The sequence below is a fragment of the Cetorhinus maximus genome, chromosome 12 (assembly GCF_964194155.1).
Source record: "Cetorhinus maximus chromosome 12, sCetMax3.hap1.1, whole genome shotgun sequence".
Classification (NCBI taxonomy): domain Eukaryota; kingdom Metazoa; phylum Chordata; class Chondrichthyes; order Lamniformes; family Cetorhinidae; genus Cetorhinus; species Cetorhinus maximus.
The window spans coordinates 94,063,225-94,080,606 of record NC_135890.1 but is presented as its reverse complement, the minus strand read 5'-3'; the positions used below and the strand labels follow the sequence as shown (position 1 = coordinate 94,080,606).

At 38.5% G+C, this 17,382-nt stretch overlaps 1 protein-coding gene across 7 annotated transcripts in view; it reads right to left on the bottom strand.

Moving 5' to 3' along the window:
- glt1d1 (glycosyltransferase 1 domain containing 1) overlaps positions 1 to 17,382 on the bottom strand; it is an 85,532-nt gene that overhangs the window by 39,214 nt on the left and 28,936 nt on the right. For 5 of the 7 annotated variants that reach the window (XR_013578194.1, XR_013578195.1, XM_078554111.1 and 2 more), the window contains exons 5-8: positions 16,706 to 16,742; positions 14,534 to 14,584; positions 6,418 to 6,474; positions 629 to 724 (exon numbers count right to left, since the gene is read on the bottom strand). Coding sequence is in view for 5 of the 7 variants with exons in the window: in XM_078554111.1 (XP_078410237.1) it covers positions 629 to 724; positions 6,418 to 6,474; positions 14,534 to 14,584; positions 16,706 to 16,742 (241 nt within the window). In the remaining 2 variants the exon portion in view is untranslated. The remainder of the gene's footprint in view (positions 1 to 628; positions 725 to 6,417; positions 6,475 to 14,533; positions 14,585 to 16,705; positions 16,743 to 17,382) is intronic. The other 2 variants (XM_078554112.1, XM_078554114.1) reach the window with 1 other exon arrangement.

The following is a 17,382-nucleotide window of genomic DNA, read 5'->3' as shown; positions in this document are numbered from 1 at the left end:
CTGTACATTCTTTGTAAAAAGCAGATTAAAAGATATATATACAATATAAGTATAGTGACTTTTCTAATAAATGGTGTAGCATCTTCAAGTCTCTTTTGTTTTTAAACTTTAAATGAGGTTTATGACAGAAAATTTCTCAGCCATTAATTGCATACCTTACAAGTTCCTTCACAGAAGGAATGTCTAGTTGGAAAAGATAAAATGTTTCATCAACAGTCATTAATGACGAAGTATAGTTATGGTTTGGCAGAAAAGTCTACATTATTCCATAAGTTATTTGTCTTAAAATCTCATCAGTAATATATAAAAAGGCTAATTAAGCTGCATTATATTTCAGTAAATTGCAACAATTAAGCATCCAAAAATAGTACCCTTGATCAAACTAAATTATTTTAAATAAATGTAAGCAAAGTTTCCAGAGTGTACGAGGTCTTTCTTCAGTTATAAATTACACTTGCAGAAAGTAATGAGCTTTCAATTAACAAAAGTCTCAATTAACAAATAAAAGGATGAACAATTCAATGCAGATAATACATGTCTGAACGTTAAAGAGGGTGCAGTTACAACCACAACCACATAGAAGTCGAGGAATTTCAAAACCTTATTCAATACATTATATATTGGTTACCTGAAAAAGCATCCACCAAAAAGAGGGGATCTTTGACTTGCCGAAGTCCACACACCAAAAGAAAGATGTACGGGTCAATGTTCTTGCAGTGAACCCCTGTAACAAGTATATGGGAAAATTGAAAGGGTTTTTTTTGCTTATAAAGTAGAAAATAATGCTAAGTAAGCCTTTCAGTTTGATATGGACCCAGCCTTTGTTAATATATTTCCATTACCACTGTTTGCAAGTGATAAAGTTTTAAAATCAAAGCAATCTAGTTTCATGTTGTTATTCTGGTGGAACAGAAAAGCAGGATTGGTATAGCAAATCAACATTTTCACAGCATTCTACATTTTATTTTAAGCAGCTGATTACTTTATTGTAAACTGTTAACTCAAGAATGTCACATTATTTCATTTTTGATATAAAAAGAAAAGTTTTTTTTTGAGAAGTTTCAGTGCTTCAGCAGGCTCAATTAAAACAAATGATTTTCTGGCAAAGAGGTTTTAAAGCTTGCATTGATCTAAGTTCTGTCCCTGGGTTGGTTCTCTTCTAATGAGAGATTACTTCATGCACGCATTTTTTTTTGTTTTCTAAGGAGCACTTCACAAAGATTTCATTTTATCACCTGCAATTTGAACCCGGCCAATTACCGCTCCAAGAGCTATTCTCCCATCAACAGTAAAGTGATGGAAGGAGTCATCAACAGTGCCATCAAGGGGCACTTGCTTAGCAATAAGCTGTTCATTGACGCTCAGTTTGTGTTCTGCCAGGGTCACTCAGCTTCTGACCTTATTACAGCCCAAGTTCAAACATGGACAAAAGAGCTGAACTCCAGAGGTGAGGCGAGAGTGACTGCCCTTGGCATGAAGGCAGCATTTAACAGAGGGTGGCATTAAGGAGCCCGAGCAAAATTGGAGTCAATGGGAATCAGGGGGAGAATTCTCTGCTGGTTGGAGTCATACCTAGCACAAAGGAAGATGGTGTTGGTTGTTGGAGGTCGATCATCTCAGCTCCAGGACATCACTGCAGGAGTTCCTCAGGGTAGTGTTCTAGGACAAACCATCTTCAGTTGCTTCATCAATGGCCTTCCTTCTATCACAAGGTCAGAAGTGGCGATGTTCGCTGATGATTGCACAATGTTCAGCACCATTCGTGACTCCTCAGTTGCTGAAGCAGTCCATGTCCAAATGCTGCAAGACCTGGACAGTATCCAGGCTTGGGCTGACAAGTGGCAAGTAACATTCGCATCACACAAGTGCCTGGCAATGACCATCTCCAACAAGAGAGAATCTAACCATCGCCCCATGACATTCAATGGCATTACCATCGCTGAAACCCCCACTATCAAAATCCTGGCAGATTACCACTGACCAGAAACTGAACTGGACTAGCCATATAAATACTGTGGCTACAAGAGCAGGTCAGAGGCTAGGAATCCTCTTGTTGCGAGTAAATCACCTCCTTACTCCCCAAAGCCTGTCCACCATCTACAAGGCATAAGTCAGGAGTGTGATGGAATACTCTCTACTTGCCTGGATGAATGCAACTCAAACAACACTAAAGAAGCTTGACACCATACAGGACAAAGCAGCCTGGTTGATTAGCACCCCTTCCACAAACATTCACTCCCTCCACCAATGATGCATAGTGGCAGCAGTGTGTACCATCTACAAGATGCACTGCAGAAACTCACCAAGACTCCTTAGGCAGCCCAACCCATGACCGCTACCATCTAGAAGGGCAAGGGCAGCAGACACATGGGAATACCACCGCCTGGAAGTTCCCCTCCAAGCCACTCGCCATCCTGACTTGGAAATATATCACCGTTCTTTCACTGTCACTGGGTCAAAATCCTGGAACTCCCTCCCTAACAACACTGTTGGTGTACTTACACCACAGTGACTGCAACGGTTCAAGAAGGCAGCTCACCATCATCTTCTCAAGGGCTTTTAGGGATGGGCAATAAATGCTGGCCTAGTCAGTGACGCCCACATCCTGTAAACGAATTTTAAAAAATGCAGAAACTATTCTCATCCTTGGTCAAGAAAGAACTGGTGAACTCCAAATCTGGAGAATACGTGCATTCAAAATGAAATGAACTAGACAATGATATAGTATCCATGCCAGCACATGATGAAGTGGTTCAGTAGAGGGAGGTTAAATTTAGTGCACTATAGCAGAATAATTGGCAATTATATAGAGCACAGCAAATTCCTATTTAATTCACCATCCAAAATGATAGGATAGCCTACTAACTTCTACTAACTGGATATCTTGAGGCGCTGTGTATTTTTACCCTACACAAGTTAGGCACAATTTAAAACACTCCAAATTCAAAGTAACATTTTTGAACGGGAAACTGATGTTTCTCCTCAATAACTCAATCTTGGGATTTAAATATATAACAAACTATTTGAGCTTTGCTCTCAGTTTAAGATGACAGCTGAATATCAATTAGATGATTCCTTTCTAATCTACTCTTATATAACACATTGGAATCCACAATGACAAAAATGGGGAAGCGAGTTTCGATGGAGGGTCCACAATCAAAACATTAAACATTGTTTTCTCCTGACAGACACTAATGAGCTTGCCATGTATTTTCACATTTTCTTGTTATATTATATTTTTCTATAACCATTAACTTTGATAGGTCAAAACAGTTACAAATTAGACATTTAGTTCATTGCTTCACTTAGTTTTATTGGGTTAAATATACAGGTAGGACCGTTGAAATTCTCCTTACTCAGCTGAATCTGAGGAGCATCATCAAATTACTCTGACCCCCACCCCCACTCGCCCAAAGTGTGTGATTATCAGCATGCACCTAACTGCTCCAGCATCCTAAATGCATCAACATATTCTCCCAGAAGTACTGTGCAACAGTATTGTAGGAACTTCACAAATGTAAGGGTATATTTGATTAAAAAATTGATTTTACAAACTACTGAGGGAAAAAGAAAACAGCGGTCAGAATTTGGACTAAATTTGATTTGATGCAGCACTTCCAATATGTGTGAAGCTGATGCAAACCACTGATGATGATTAGATTACTGTACCACTGGGGCAAAAAGGAAGAACAACGGATTGGGTTTGATGACAAGACAAATGAGAACAGACATTTTGACCATAAAATCAATCTGCACTAAATAATTTGATACCAATTGTCAGCTTAAAATTTAACAGTAACATATTGTTGAACACTATTGAACACAGTAATGAGTCTACACAAAGACTAGTTGGACTAGTGGGTGTCCTGTGGTGTTGCTCAAGACAGAAATTTTAAACATCTTTTCTGGTAACTACCTTTCTGTTGATTTCTTATTCTTTGTCTCTCTGTCTTTCATTCTGCCTTTCACATACTTTTTCTCTTGGTGTTGTCCTTGTGTCACTTTATTTGCCTCAAATGCTTTCTCACATTACCTCTCCCTCTGTGTGTTTTCTCTTTTGTATATCTGACACTTAGTAATCTCTCATAATTGTTGATTTAAATCAATTTATAATTTAAGGCCAAGAAATGCAGCAAGGTGGCAGTTATGTCAAGTACTGGATCAAAGGGAGCTCTGGGAACTGCTTCAGCATTCATAGATGAAAGCAACAGCTGGGATTTGCGTACTTGGCTAGGGTAGAGTGATGGGGCTGGAAGAGAAAGAATCACAGCTGGCTGCGAGCAGGGGCAGGGTTGTATCAAGCACGGCTGCCTTGTCTGTACTTGCAAAATTGAGCATCAGGATCTGATTGGATTGTGTTCCAATTGTGAGGTTTGTAAGATTATTATGTTTTAGGACTGTATCTTTTGGTTTATAATGATTATTATATTTTGGGACCGTAGCTTTAAATTTAAGGTAAATGATGGGGGGAATCACATGACCTGTTCTGCAGTCTGCCTAACAGTAAGCCTGGGTAGCTGGAATGTTAGGGATCAAAGAAAGGTTTGGATTGTTTTACTGAGAAGTTGCAAGATATTTATGCTTAGAGACAGCAATCTCTGAGTTTATCATGAGTAGATCCTGTGTCTCCCAAAGTCCCAGAAAGGTGTTATAGGTATTGGATTGTAAACAGTTGCGCTGTAAAATATGCATTTACTTCTAAGATGAAAGGGAGTTAGGATCAAAGATAGTTAGCTAGCATTTCTACCTGGAGAAAAGGCTAATGTGTTTCACATTGCCATTGTGTGGTTTGCAGCCATCTGAGAGGAAGAGAGCAAGAGGTAAGGGCAGCCAGTCCTACACTTGGAAGCAGAGAAAATGCAGGTTCTATTGTCCATCACGCATAACGTGGGTGGGAGCTCGCTCTCAGATTGAAGTGACTGAGTTTGTGAAGATTTAAAAGAGGATGGAAGATACACCTAGCTTGGGCTAGTGGGAAGGAATCTGCAGTGTAACCTTCACAGTGAAAATCAGTTCTGGGATTAGATATTATCCAGCTGAGAAAGTGAAAAGGAAGCAGCCCATCAGAAACTTGGAGCAACTGTGGACTGTTTGTTATAAAGGCTGTACTTCTGTGGAGAGTACGGTGGATGATAATTATAAAGGAGAATGTACCTTTCTGTAATTTAAGGTATAAGGGACCTACAAAATGAAAAATAGTGTTTAGTCACTAGTGCTTTTAGTTATTTGTTACAGTAAAGGTCTTAAGATGTGAAAGCTTGATGTGTTATTCTTTCAACAAATAGGTGAAAGTTCGAATCTCTTTTTAAAAGTTATTGGTCTCTACAGAGATTGTAACAATTTATTAGATTATTTAATGTGTGATCAGTGTGGATCAATAAGCAATGTCTTTGACTTTTTACAATTACTACAGTCTTCAAAAGACAAAAGCACTTAATGTTGCAGATTGAGAAATACCTAGAACCAGAAAGTACAATGGCCAAATCTTCTGGTCTCTGGATCGTCGGAGACTGGATATGCGACCCAAGATGCGCGTCCAGACCCCGCGGAAGTCCAGACGCGCTGACCTCTATGCGAATTGCCCGAGTAGTTTCAAATTCCGATGGGCAATTCCCCTGCTTCCCGAAACCCTCTGCAAATGTCTCTGGCTCTGAGTTAGAGTTAGAGACTGCAGAAAAAACTGTGGGACCTACCTGAGTAGTTACCCAGGAAATATTAGGCAGAAAAAACCTTGTTTAACTCCAAGGTAACGACACAACTGACCCCCCGACAACCCGTGATCTGACTACCCACTCGGCCATCTGCCACCTCAGCCATCTGCCACCCCACCAACTTACCTTACTAATCCTATCACCCTACCCATTCACTCATTCAACCACTCGCCCACTAATTAATATTCATCAATTCAATAACATTCACACCGGACATTTAAACTTATCATATGGCAGCTAGTTTTGTGAAAAGAAGCATGTCCTGTCTTTCCCCAACCCTACAGCACTGTGTTGGAGCTTTTAGAGGTATGCTGCATTCCACATTACTGGGAAAGGCGGGCTCAGAAGACACAGCAAGAAATGCAGGGCAGTGTCAAGGCAAGGAAAAGTTCAAGTGGAGCGGCAATCTGACAATGATTGCCACTCCTCAGCAAATGCAACCCATTTAGCTGGTCACAGTTTTAAGGCCATCAAAGCCTTTAAGGGACCACGCAAATCATTCTTAATTTTTCTGTCTTGGCTGTGAACTTGTCACCAAGCAACAATGGACTTCATCCTTTTCCATAGGTAGTTAAAATTTCACAAATTATTCATGCTAAAAATCAGAACTTGTTGGACTATATTAGGCAACACTAAATTCACACTGTTTATATTTTTCAAATAAAACAGACACACCCTGTTTAAAAACACCATCAATAAATCATACCTGAATTTTGAAGAAATTCTCCCCAGCTAAATTTTGCGCAAGGCTTGGTCACAACACCTAGAGTCCATTAGAGGGAAAGAGGGGATAAAAAGAACACAAGGACAATTAAACAAACATTATATCTGTTCAGTGTAATTACTTTCCCATCACATCCTCTTTCTTAATTTAAATAGATGCCGTTACATAAATCCAACAGATTATTTCTTTAATCATGAATGCCTTTACCACTACGTTGAGTGTTTTGGGGAGAGAACTGTTATATTATCTACGAAAAGATGAGTGACAAATAACAAAATAAATTAATCTGGTAGTTTCCACCAGAGATGGTTTTCTAATTACAGGTTTTGAAATCTAGATTTCCTCCTTTGCACTGCCAGATATAATTACAAGGTGGCAGAACTGGTATCGTCATACAGAAGCTCACCCTCTCATCAGGTAATTATGGAGAACAACTGGTGGGAGTAATGGAATCACAACTTAAACTATCGTTCCCACATGATGGGAGGAAGAAGCAACACAAGGTGAGGGCAAAAAGATAGAAAGTGTGTGCGGTTAAGGCAAAAGGAGAATTTTTTTTTACATTAAAAATGGTAATGTATTGCATGCTTTTCGTAATGCAAAAAACTATTCCCAAGAGGATAAACAGAACCTAAAGAGGTAACTTTTAACTGGAATTGCATATTGGATATTCAGATACACACTGCACACAATTTTCCACATATTAAGTCAACTTGCTATGATACAGTACATAGTGTTTGCTCGAATTTCCAATATGTGCTTCTGGTGACGAAAGCCTCCTGTTGGGAGTGCAAGAACTTATGTATTTATTCAAAAGTACCATAACAAATAATATTTAATGGAAGTTATTAATCATGCAATTTCTTTGGTAAAGGAACGCCACCAACTAATTTCCAAGTGCTGTAAATTGGCCTGATTTCCCAGTGAAGTGATTTTAAATTCATGGTGGGCAGTAGGTTATCTGTTCATGCCACTACAAGTTACTGAAAATACTAAAGATGTTCTGATATCCCCTATCTTTATATGAATTGGTTTTATCTTTTTTTCAGAAAATATTGTCTTTCTTCTTGAAAACCCTAATAGTCAAAATCATTGTTGGAAATTACGGTCAGGCACAATGTTAAAGATATTACTTTATGAACTGATGATGGGAGTTAGTTTATATCTTTAACTCTGAATTTGGGGCAATTGTAATGGTTTGAAAATATAAAGAAATGTCATCAATGCAGCCATGAATACAAATGCCTAGTAAATGACTGAACATTGTGCAAATTCCTACATTTTTTTTGTCTTTCTAGTTTAAAAGAAACACATAACACCCCTACGAAGATAACTGAAAAAATTAATTTCCATTGAATGTTGCTGACATTACTGACTTCAGATTGAGTTCCGTGATGAGTATTTAGATAAAAGCAAGATACTGCAGATGCTGGAAATCTGAAATAAAAACAGAAAATGCTGGAAAAACTCAGCAGGTCTGACAGCATCTGTGGAGAGAGAAACAGAGTTAATGTTTCGAGTCCATATTATTAAGTTCCAATAGTTGTTTAGAAATGAAGACCGAAACCAAGACAGACTCCTTCAGTTTTATTGCTTGTCATTAAACTCTCCACAGACAGAATAGTCTCAGCTGTTATCCCTTTTATACAGCCAAATGGGTGCTTAGTTAAACAACCTAATAATTAGCAATTGAATTTCTTTAACTGTTTCCTTCCCTAACATATTCCCCTCTTCTTAAAAAGTAACCCTGCGTTTATATCATCATAAAAAAAATAATGGTAATAACGAACATCAATATATATTTCATTCAATAAACTGGCCTTATTCCCCTCCTTAAAAATAAAAAAAAACACACACAAAAACATATTTTTTCTTAAAGAAAAAGACGTCCCTCTTCAAAGATCTCTAGTAACGTCTTGGAGCTCGCTCCTCTTTTGGTGAAGCAGTCAGATAATTGGTAGCTGCTGTCAATCCATTTGATCTTGGCAACCTCCTTATTCTCAAGCATTTGTTTTAAGCTTGCAATGCCAATTCGCAATCTCCTCTCATTAACGCACTTTGTAGAGTGAACATTTTCCCAAAGTGACTTGTTCTCAATAAGACATTCAATAGGTACCATTCCTGAATACTCTTCTCCATTTAAAACTTCAGCCAATATCTTTGACATGAAGAATGCCATATCTACGTCCTCAAGAAGGGTGAGAGTCTCCGCTGCTAACATACTTTTTACAACTCTTCGTATCTTTTTAGATTTCCATGCCAAAGGGCAGCATTTGCATTTCTCCTCCATGGGAAACATAAATCCTCCCGCTCTCGAAAATCCATCACAAAGATTTGCATAAGACGCAGGACTGAACACAATCAGTTTCATTTTTCTAACATTACCCAAAAATGGGAATGTCAAAATGCACTGCTCCATTTTTAATTTTGTCAATGTTTTGTTTGTTCGAATGATTTCTTCAACCTTGGGATCGTTCATTTTAGTGCTCAATTCCAAAATGTCAAAATTGACATCTGGCCTTGTTTGCTTGCCTAGCCAATTGAGTTGTCCAATTAGACTTCTGAGTTCCTCCTTTTCTGTTTCAGAAGCCCATGTACCTCTCTGGGAGGCCCTGCCACAACTAATTGCAATGAGATTGATGTTCACCAAATAGGATTGCTGATGTGAAAGGACCTGTGGTCCATTCTGCCTGATTTCCAATCCAATGTACTTAAACGCACCAGAAGCCTGACTTCCAATTTTAAACTCTGTTCTGAGCCCATTAATGACAACTGTTTCAAATTCACTACGACCACCCACAAAAAAATCATCTACATGCATCTTAAAGATGCCTGCAAATTTCCCTCCATGGTGCCAATAAAACATTGCCAGATCTGCTTCCAACTAAAGACAGCCCAACTTTAATAAAACTGACCTCACTGAGAAATACCAAACTCTGGAGGCATCATTTAAACTGTATACACATTTATTTAGCTTCCAAGGAATCCCTCCCTTCTGCGTTTGGTGCCTCTTTTGGTGGAGGAAGAAAAACCTCCCTTTGAAGTTGGTATCCCTGCAAAAAAGCAGCTTTAATATCAATGGACTTACATTCCCAAACATTTGCTGCTTATAGAGCTAAAAAGACCTTCAACATAACTTTCCCTGTTGTAGGTGAATCTACTCTTGTATCCTAGTCACCCAATTTTTCTTCAAACCTTCATGCCACTAGCCTGGCTTTAGCTTTTAAGCCCCATCAGGAAGCATCTTTTCCATGCACATCCATTTATGAGCTGGTTGTGCCCTATCTGGCACTTCTGTGCATACCCCAGATTCTTTCCAACTATGTAGTTCTTGCTGTTTGGCATCCTTTATTAATTTATCATCTAATTTGTTTGAAGCTACTAAGATCACATGGGCTTCTGCTTCTTGTAGTATAACCAGTCTGTGCCATATTCCTTGACCTTGTTAAGCTACGCCCTCTATCCTGGCTTCTATCACGCTCCAGACTGTTACTGTTTGGTCTCCCTCTCCCATTTATAGATGTTCTTTCAACAGTTCACGATCACTTCCTAGAGGCATGTTCACTCCCAGACCCAATGTTTGAACTGATACTGCGTTTCTGTGCCTTCCATTTTTGTATTTCATGCTCCCAATCAATAGGCTTAACCTCCTGTCCTTTATCTCGTACAATTAGCCAGTTTTTATATTTTCCAAGGGCCTTCCCTGCTCGACCCACAATCGTTGCATCCCGCCACTGACTGACCCCTCCTGGCAAGTATGTAGCTTTAGTGCCAGCTTTGGGCAGTTGACCTCTGGGACAAATCGCTTCATCTTTTTTGTCCAAAGTACTGACTTCACCTTCAGCTACCTGATCCTCACAATCATGCAACATTTGGGTATGAGAAGTACATGGTTCCTTCCTACATTTCCCGAACCCGCAAATTTGTAGTCTGCACCAACTAACCTTAATGAGTGCACCCGAATAGTCTGGTTCCCACGTTGTAAAATGACTGTTTTACCATCTTTACCTGTAATCTTTCCTCAGCCTTTCCACTCGTTAAGTCCTTTTCTCTTATAGTATATCATGTCTCCCTGATTGAAAATAGGTTCCGATGGTCGTACATTGTGTCTTAGAGCTCGCCAAATTCTTCCTGAAACTTCGGCTTTAAGGAACGAAAAGAACGAACTTCTACTCGTTTGTAGCATGTTTAAAAGTTCAGAAAAGGTAGAGCTAATCGTAGTTACCGCTGGGGGATGATCACTCAGGACTGAAGGAATTTTTGGGTTTCTACCAAAAACCAACTGATATGGACTGTAGCCCCCAACCATCTGCAGTGAATTCTTGGCATGGACAGCTCATGCTAGAGCTGATGTTAATTTACAGATTGGTTTATTCATCAATATGTTACACAACATCTCATCTATAACTGCGTGATTCTTTTCACACACTCTGTTACTAAAGGGGTTTTCAGCTGCAGTATTCATAATTATTATATTCATGTTTTCGCACAACTCCTGGAACTCATCCAAATTCCACCCCCATTATCAGTGAGGAATTTCGCTGGTGGTCCCAATCCGATCCCTGTCCACTTCTTCATTACCTGATTCAAAATTATTTTCTTTACTGTATATTTTTGTCGACTGGCTAAACCTTGTTGCCAAATCTACAAAATGTAAAATAAAAATGCTATTTTCTTTTTCCCCCACCACAACTTCATTGAAATGCTTCGCTAAAGGTAGGCTCACTACTGGCCGTGACGGTGTCCTCCTGTATTTCTTACATATATCACATCTTTCGCTTATCTCCTCTATAAGTTTAGCATACTCTCCAACCCTTATTCATGTATCTCTTATCAAAATTTTAATCTTTGCAAAGAAGGGTGGGCAAACTGCTGATGCAATTTTCGCACAATTTGCTTTTTGTCTTCCAAATTGATAACATTTAATCTCCTTAGTGGAAAAGTTGGGTTTCATTAAAGGAATACAGTAGTGTCCAGATTGCGTAAACTGTAAATCCACAGGTTTTTCAAATACAATGGCCTTGTCATTTTCCACGTCCAGCTTCATTTGCACTTTCTTCATCGATGGTCTGCTGAACTGTAATGGTATTTCGCTAGACACTATGTCCATGCTGATAAAATGATTGACTCCAGCTATCTTACAGGGAATCACTACCCTTTTTAACAATTTTAGGGTATTATCATCTCCAAATCTAAAACTGGTAGAACTCTCAAATTCTTTAACCTTATTCTGGTCCCTGTCATTTAAGGAGTCCAGGAAAAATTTTAACCAGTCTATTCCAGAGACTGTAGACATGCATCCGCTATCTAGTATCACACAGTTGAAGGGCTCTGCCACCAAGACATTCATCACCAGGCTGAAGCTTTTTGTAACTAATACAATGCCTTTCCTTTAGTCAATATCTCCATCTTTTTCTGAATCTTCTGTCTCATGTTTAATTTTGATCACCTTATTATATTGTTTAGGACAGTTCATTGCATATTGGCATTTTGAATCGCATCTGAAACACCAATTGACCACACCCTGGGCTGGGGTTCATTCTTTTGTCATAAATCCCTGACTCTTCTCCTGCCATAATTGTCCAAGGTGTTTCTGTCCCCATTGTTTCTAGTTACAAATCTCCTTACCTGCGTCCTGTTTCTAAACGATCTCACCATCCCATTAACATTGTATCTTTCATTTTCTGCCTTACCATCAAATGGCTCATTTCCCCCATGAACGCTGTTGGAAAGGAATGTTTTCCGAGCAATCTTTTTTTAGAGCTTCTGACATCTGTTCTAGCAGTGCGCGTCTTTCGGTAAACTTAACTCCCGTTAGAACTAGAAGCCTGTCCATAATCGATACTTTAGCACAGTTTAGTAACTTGAACGCAAACACCAATTGGGGAATTTCTAGATGGAACTTTTGCAACCCGGCATATAGTCTACTGAATTCCATTATATAATCTTTTATGGAATTTTCTTCCAACTTTCTAAATTTGTCAAAATCGGACCATGCTTCGTAAGCACTAAATAATTCATCTTTTTGATAGATCTTATCCATTAAATCTAATAAATTTTCCAAACTTTCATCTTTGTCCAAATGCTCATGCTCCAACTCCAAAAATACTTTGCATCTTATTTTGCTTTCATATGGTAGCAAAAGTGCCAAAGCCATCTCCTGTTTTTTCTTTAGCAAGGACATAACCTGTGCATTTTTCTCCAGCCCTACATTTACACTCCCTTAAACATTCCATTCCATGGTTACTTAATTTTTCCATTGGTCATATGGCTGACGCTCAGGAAGCACTGGTAGGGTAATCATACCCCGACACTCCATTTTGATTCAGCCATTTTCTTTCTTTTTTTTTGAGTGACTCAAAACCACTCTGCTCTTAGAGTTAACTCCAAATACAGTCTTTTGTCCACAGAAAGCTTAGTTTCCAATCTGCTTATTCACAAGCAGGAACCATCCTCTGCTGCCACTGTTAAGTTCCAGTGATTGTTTAGAAACGAAGACCAAAACCTAGACAAACTCCTTCAGACAGTTTTATTGCTTGTCATAAAACCCTCCACAGACAGAACTAGTCTCAGCTGTTATCTCTTTTACACAACCAAATGGATACATAGTTAAACAACCAAATAATTAGCAATTGAATTTCTTTAACTGTTTCCTTCCCTAACACGTATGGCCCTTCTTCAGAGCTGAAGAAGAAGGGGTCTGAAGAAGGGCCATACAGACTTGAAACATTGACTCTGTTTCTCACTCCACAGATGCTGTCAGACCTGCTGAATTTTTCCAGCATTTTTTGTTTATATGAGTGAGTATTTGCTTCTCTGCTGGAAATCCCGTACTTCGATATCAACTAACTCAGGCTATTTAAATGGCTCAATATCCAGATGTGGACGAATCATAAATTCCTCTAGCACTACACAAGGTAGGTGTAAGTCACCAATTTCATCCTGTCACAAACTCTGTTTCCTTGATGCTGTTTTCATTCTCCTCCCAGGTACTGTATCAGAAAGAACCAGACCATCCTCAACATGTCCAGGTTCCATATGCTTTCCATCTGAGTCCACTTACATTCTTTACCACTTGTGCTTTCCGTTGCTATTTCAACTCATTCACAATTGAAACTCTTATATATGCCTTTCTCACCTCCAGACTCGACTGCTCCAATGCTCTCCTCACTGGACTTCACCATCCAAAAGCTTTAACTTGTCAAAAACTCTAACGCATTTTCTGTCCTGTTTTGAGCTAAATTAAGTTTAATGCTTTGGGAGTCAGAGGACTAAGGTCTTCAAATTTCTCTATGGCCCAGTTCTTTCTCTGCAATTTTCTCCAGCCCTACATTTACACCCCCTTAAACATTCCATTCCTTTAACGCCAGTCTCTTGTACGTCCCTCCTGTCATTGTCCTACTCTTTGTGGTAAAGTCTTGAGCCACCTCCTACTTTACCGAAATCTCTCCATAAACTATCCACCTCTCTGCTTTTAAAGCCTTCTCAAAACCACCTCTTCAACAAAGCATTCAATCACCTTTTCCTCCACCGCTCACCCAACCCATCCTAATCTCCCTCTTTTTGGCACTGTCTTTTTTTTTCTTGGAGTGCCTTGGGATATCTTTTACATTAATGCTGAACTGTAGGTAACAGCAACTTGGTGATTTAAAAGTGCAATTCATTGTTATGCCATCAATTAATTACAGTAATAAGATATTAGATGAACTTCATGGCATGCATACCCTTTTCAGAGTTACTTTAGAACCCATGACTTAATGTTAACGAGAAATCAATGAATTTTAAAAATGGGCTAAAGTTGAATTATACAAGGAAAAGACACTAATTTATTTTCAAAACCTAACCCACATTCACAACAGAAACCAAGCTGAATTTCACATTGAAGAGAATTTAATCAGGCGATACACTGCAATAAAAATATATTCCAATTAATATTCCAAAAATACCTTGGGATGGAACCTGCCTGAACAGTTTTGTTTAAAAAAAAACAGAGAATAAAAAACCATTGCTGATCTCAATATTGCGAAGACTACAATTCTAGAATAATTTTACAAAGCACAGCTTCCCAATATCTGCTTATCCTGGTAAAAGTATTTACCTTGAAATTGAAGTGTGATTGCATTTGGAGGCTTTTGGCCATACCTTGGGACTGATTGCAGACGACAGGGGGAAAAAAATCATTGTTATACTGAAGAAGTTTTCTTCCTGAATGTAGCTTACATTGCGCAATATGCTTGGAGTGTTACATTGTATCTGAAGGCTACACAATTGAATTTCCAATGTGAACCTCACTTTCCAGGATATAAATGCTGAAGGAAGTGGAGCAGTAGGAAAATGTAAGGAAGACCAGGTTAATCATAGAGGACTGGATGAGAGCCAGACCCTTTGGCAAAACCTATGCAGTAAGCTGCATCTACCCAGGTACATATCCTGAGACCTTTCACAGGATTCCTGACTCAAGATGCTTCAGTCATGAAGTTTTGAAGGAGCTCTGCTTGTTGCTACAGCCAGGTCTGCAATCAAGGTCTACATCATAGACAGCTTGAATTATAACAGAGTGACTAACTCTAAACTTTTATGCCACAGGTTGGTTCCAGGTTGCTGGAAACTTGTAATTTTGGCATTGTGGGATTTTGGTAGTCTCTGAGCGATCTTGATCTTTTGATGCAACACTAAGCATTTTTTGTTCCATAAAGTGGCTAAACCAACTAGCATTTGGTCTGAAATCTTCACTGGGCTCAGTATTTGTTTTGATCCACTTAAGTGCTTATGTAATCATTGCCTTTCTGGTGGCGATGTAACCATTCTGACGATTTTCAAGGATCCATTCTGATACATGCTTCTCAAGATTAGGCGGGTGGTTGGCCCCTGTTCTAATGACGCATTAGGTCTTGGGCATCTTCTTCAGGCCAGATTCGTTTGTCTTTTGTTCTCACACCAGTTTTTCACTTACACCGAATTTCCTTGCTACAGCATAGTTATTTGACGAGTTAGCAAATATTATGACTTTTATCTTGAAACCAGCTTCATTCTCCCTTCTTTTTGCTGAAGGATCCATTTCTCCAACTCTTCATTCATCACGCACGGTTTGCTCTGTGTGGGCGTTTCTTAAACCCCTGTGCATCTTCTTGGCAACATAGCCCATATCGCCTGCTTGATTTATGCGTCGATTTTTAAGGTGAATAAAACACACATGTCTGAGGTAAAAAATTGAGGCCGACTCCTAATGCAAGTATAGCATTGCAGAAAAGTGGGATTGATTTATATGCTAAACATAGATTTTGGCACTGAGAAAAATGAGATACTCTTATATGCCAGGTCGACTAATACGCTGAGATCTACAGTCTGGTTGTCTTTGCGACAACCACGCAGGAATACCTTCTGCACAGAATCATCATAAGGAAAATATATTTTTTGACTGGTGTATGAGAGATGCATCAAGACAACAGACAAAGTGTACCTTCATAAATGCCATTTGGAGGTAAGGTAATGGCACATCATTTAATCTCATATATACACACATGCACAAGCAGTCTAAGGCAGTGCAGTAGTGAACAAAACCATTCAACTGAAGGGTCTGAGCATGATCCAAACAAAAGTATTGCACAAATCTGAAGCAAAAGTATCGCATTTTGTTCTTTTCTCCCATCCAAAAATACAGATGGGTAACTCAGCAAAACTAGCTTTTATTCTAGTTATCAAAATCTTCAAAACAAATCCATTCAACGGTTACACTTAGCATCATTACCTCTGGGGCTGTTATCCCAAGGAAATACCATTTGTATTTATTGCACCGGTATAGCAGGAATAAAGAAGCGAAGCAAGTCATATCACAATGACACATTTAAGTGAAGGAATTATACAGAAATAGTGTTATAAAGCACTGTGATAAAAACAGCTGTTGGTATTGGTAACCAAATGTAATCAAATTTAATTTTGCAGGTGCTTTGATAAGATATGACTGATTTTTATGGTAAGTAATTTAAAGTCCATTAAAAATCGCAAAATGTGATACTGTTTCTTGCTCTCACAGAGATGTGCTGAACGTGTATTTGATACAGTGAACAGACTTTTGTTTCTGTAGGTCTAGTGAACACACGCACAGTAATTCATGTAAAAAAGACCCAGATACTTATATTGTGGATTAAACGTTTAAGTTGAAGAAGCTTCAACAAGATACTACTGCACATTCATGCAAAAGGAATAAAGTACACATCATCATGCTGAAAAAGCCATCAATCCTGTAAATGAAGCAGTTTCCACACCTTACCTTGAGGCTGCACATGAATCTTACTGCTAGCGAATGGCTTAAAAACAGGAAACAAAATACAAGATGAATAATATTTCCAAAAATATATCTGAAATAGCTTGCAAAAGTCAAATGCACATACAAATGATAAAAGTACTGTATTTTTGTACATGGATACTTGTATACAATATGCAAAAGGAATTTTGACTCACCTCCCTGTCCAAAATAGGATACAATACATGTGAAAAATTACAATAGGCTTGTTTAGAGCTTTGTTAGATACAATAAAATAAAGTAAGGCATACTCAATTTTCTCAGGAATAAAAGACTCCCTTACCCTCATAGCTTACAGTTGAATAAAATCACTTGAATTAGCCTTAACTAATCATTTACAATCTCAACTTCAAAACCTTCCAGATGCACTGAGTAATAATATTTTTTTAAAGTATAATTTTAAAATTCATTCTTATCAAAATACACCTTTCACTATTGTAGCAACTAATACATAGTAAAAAAAATTAAAATCTTAAGATTGAAATTAACAATTGCTGAGAAATAATGTTAACCTATATTCATAAGCTTTGCCGAAAACCCTTCAGTAATCAATTACATTAAATGTCTTCCATCAATGGAAGATTTTTTTTGTCCCAACTTTCCATCCTTACTGCTCCATTCCTGGTGAGATTAAGCTCCAGAAA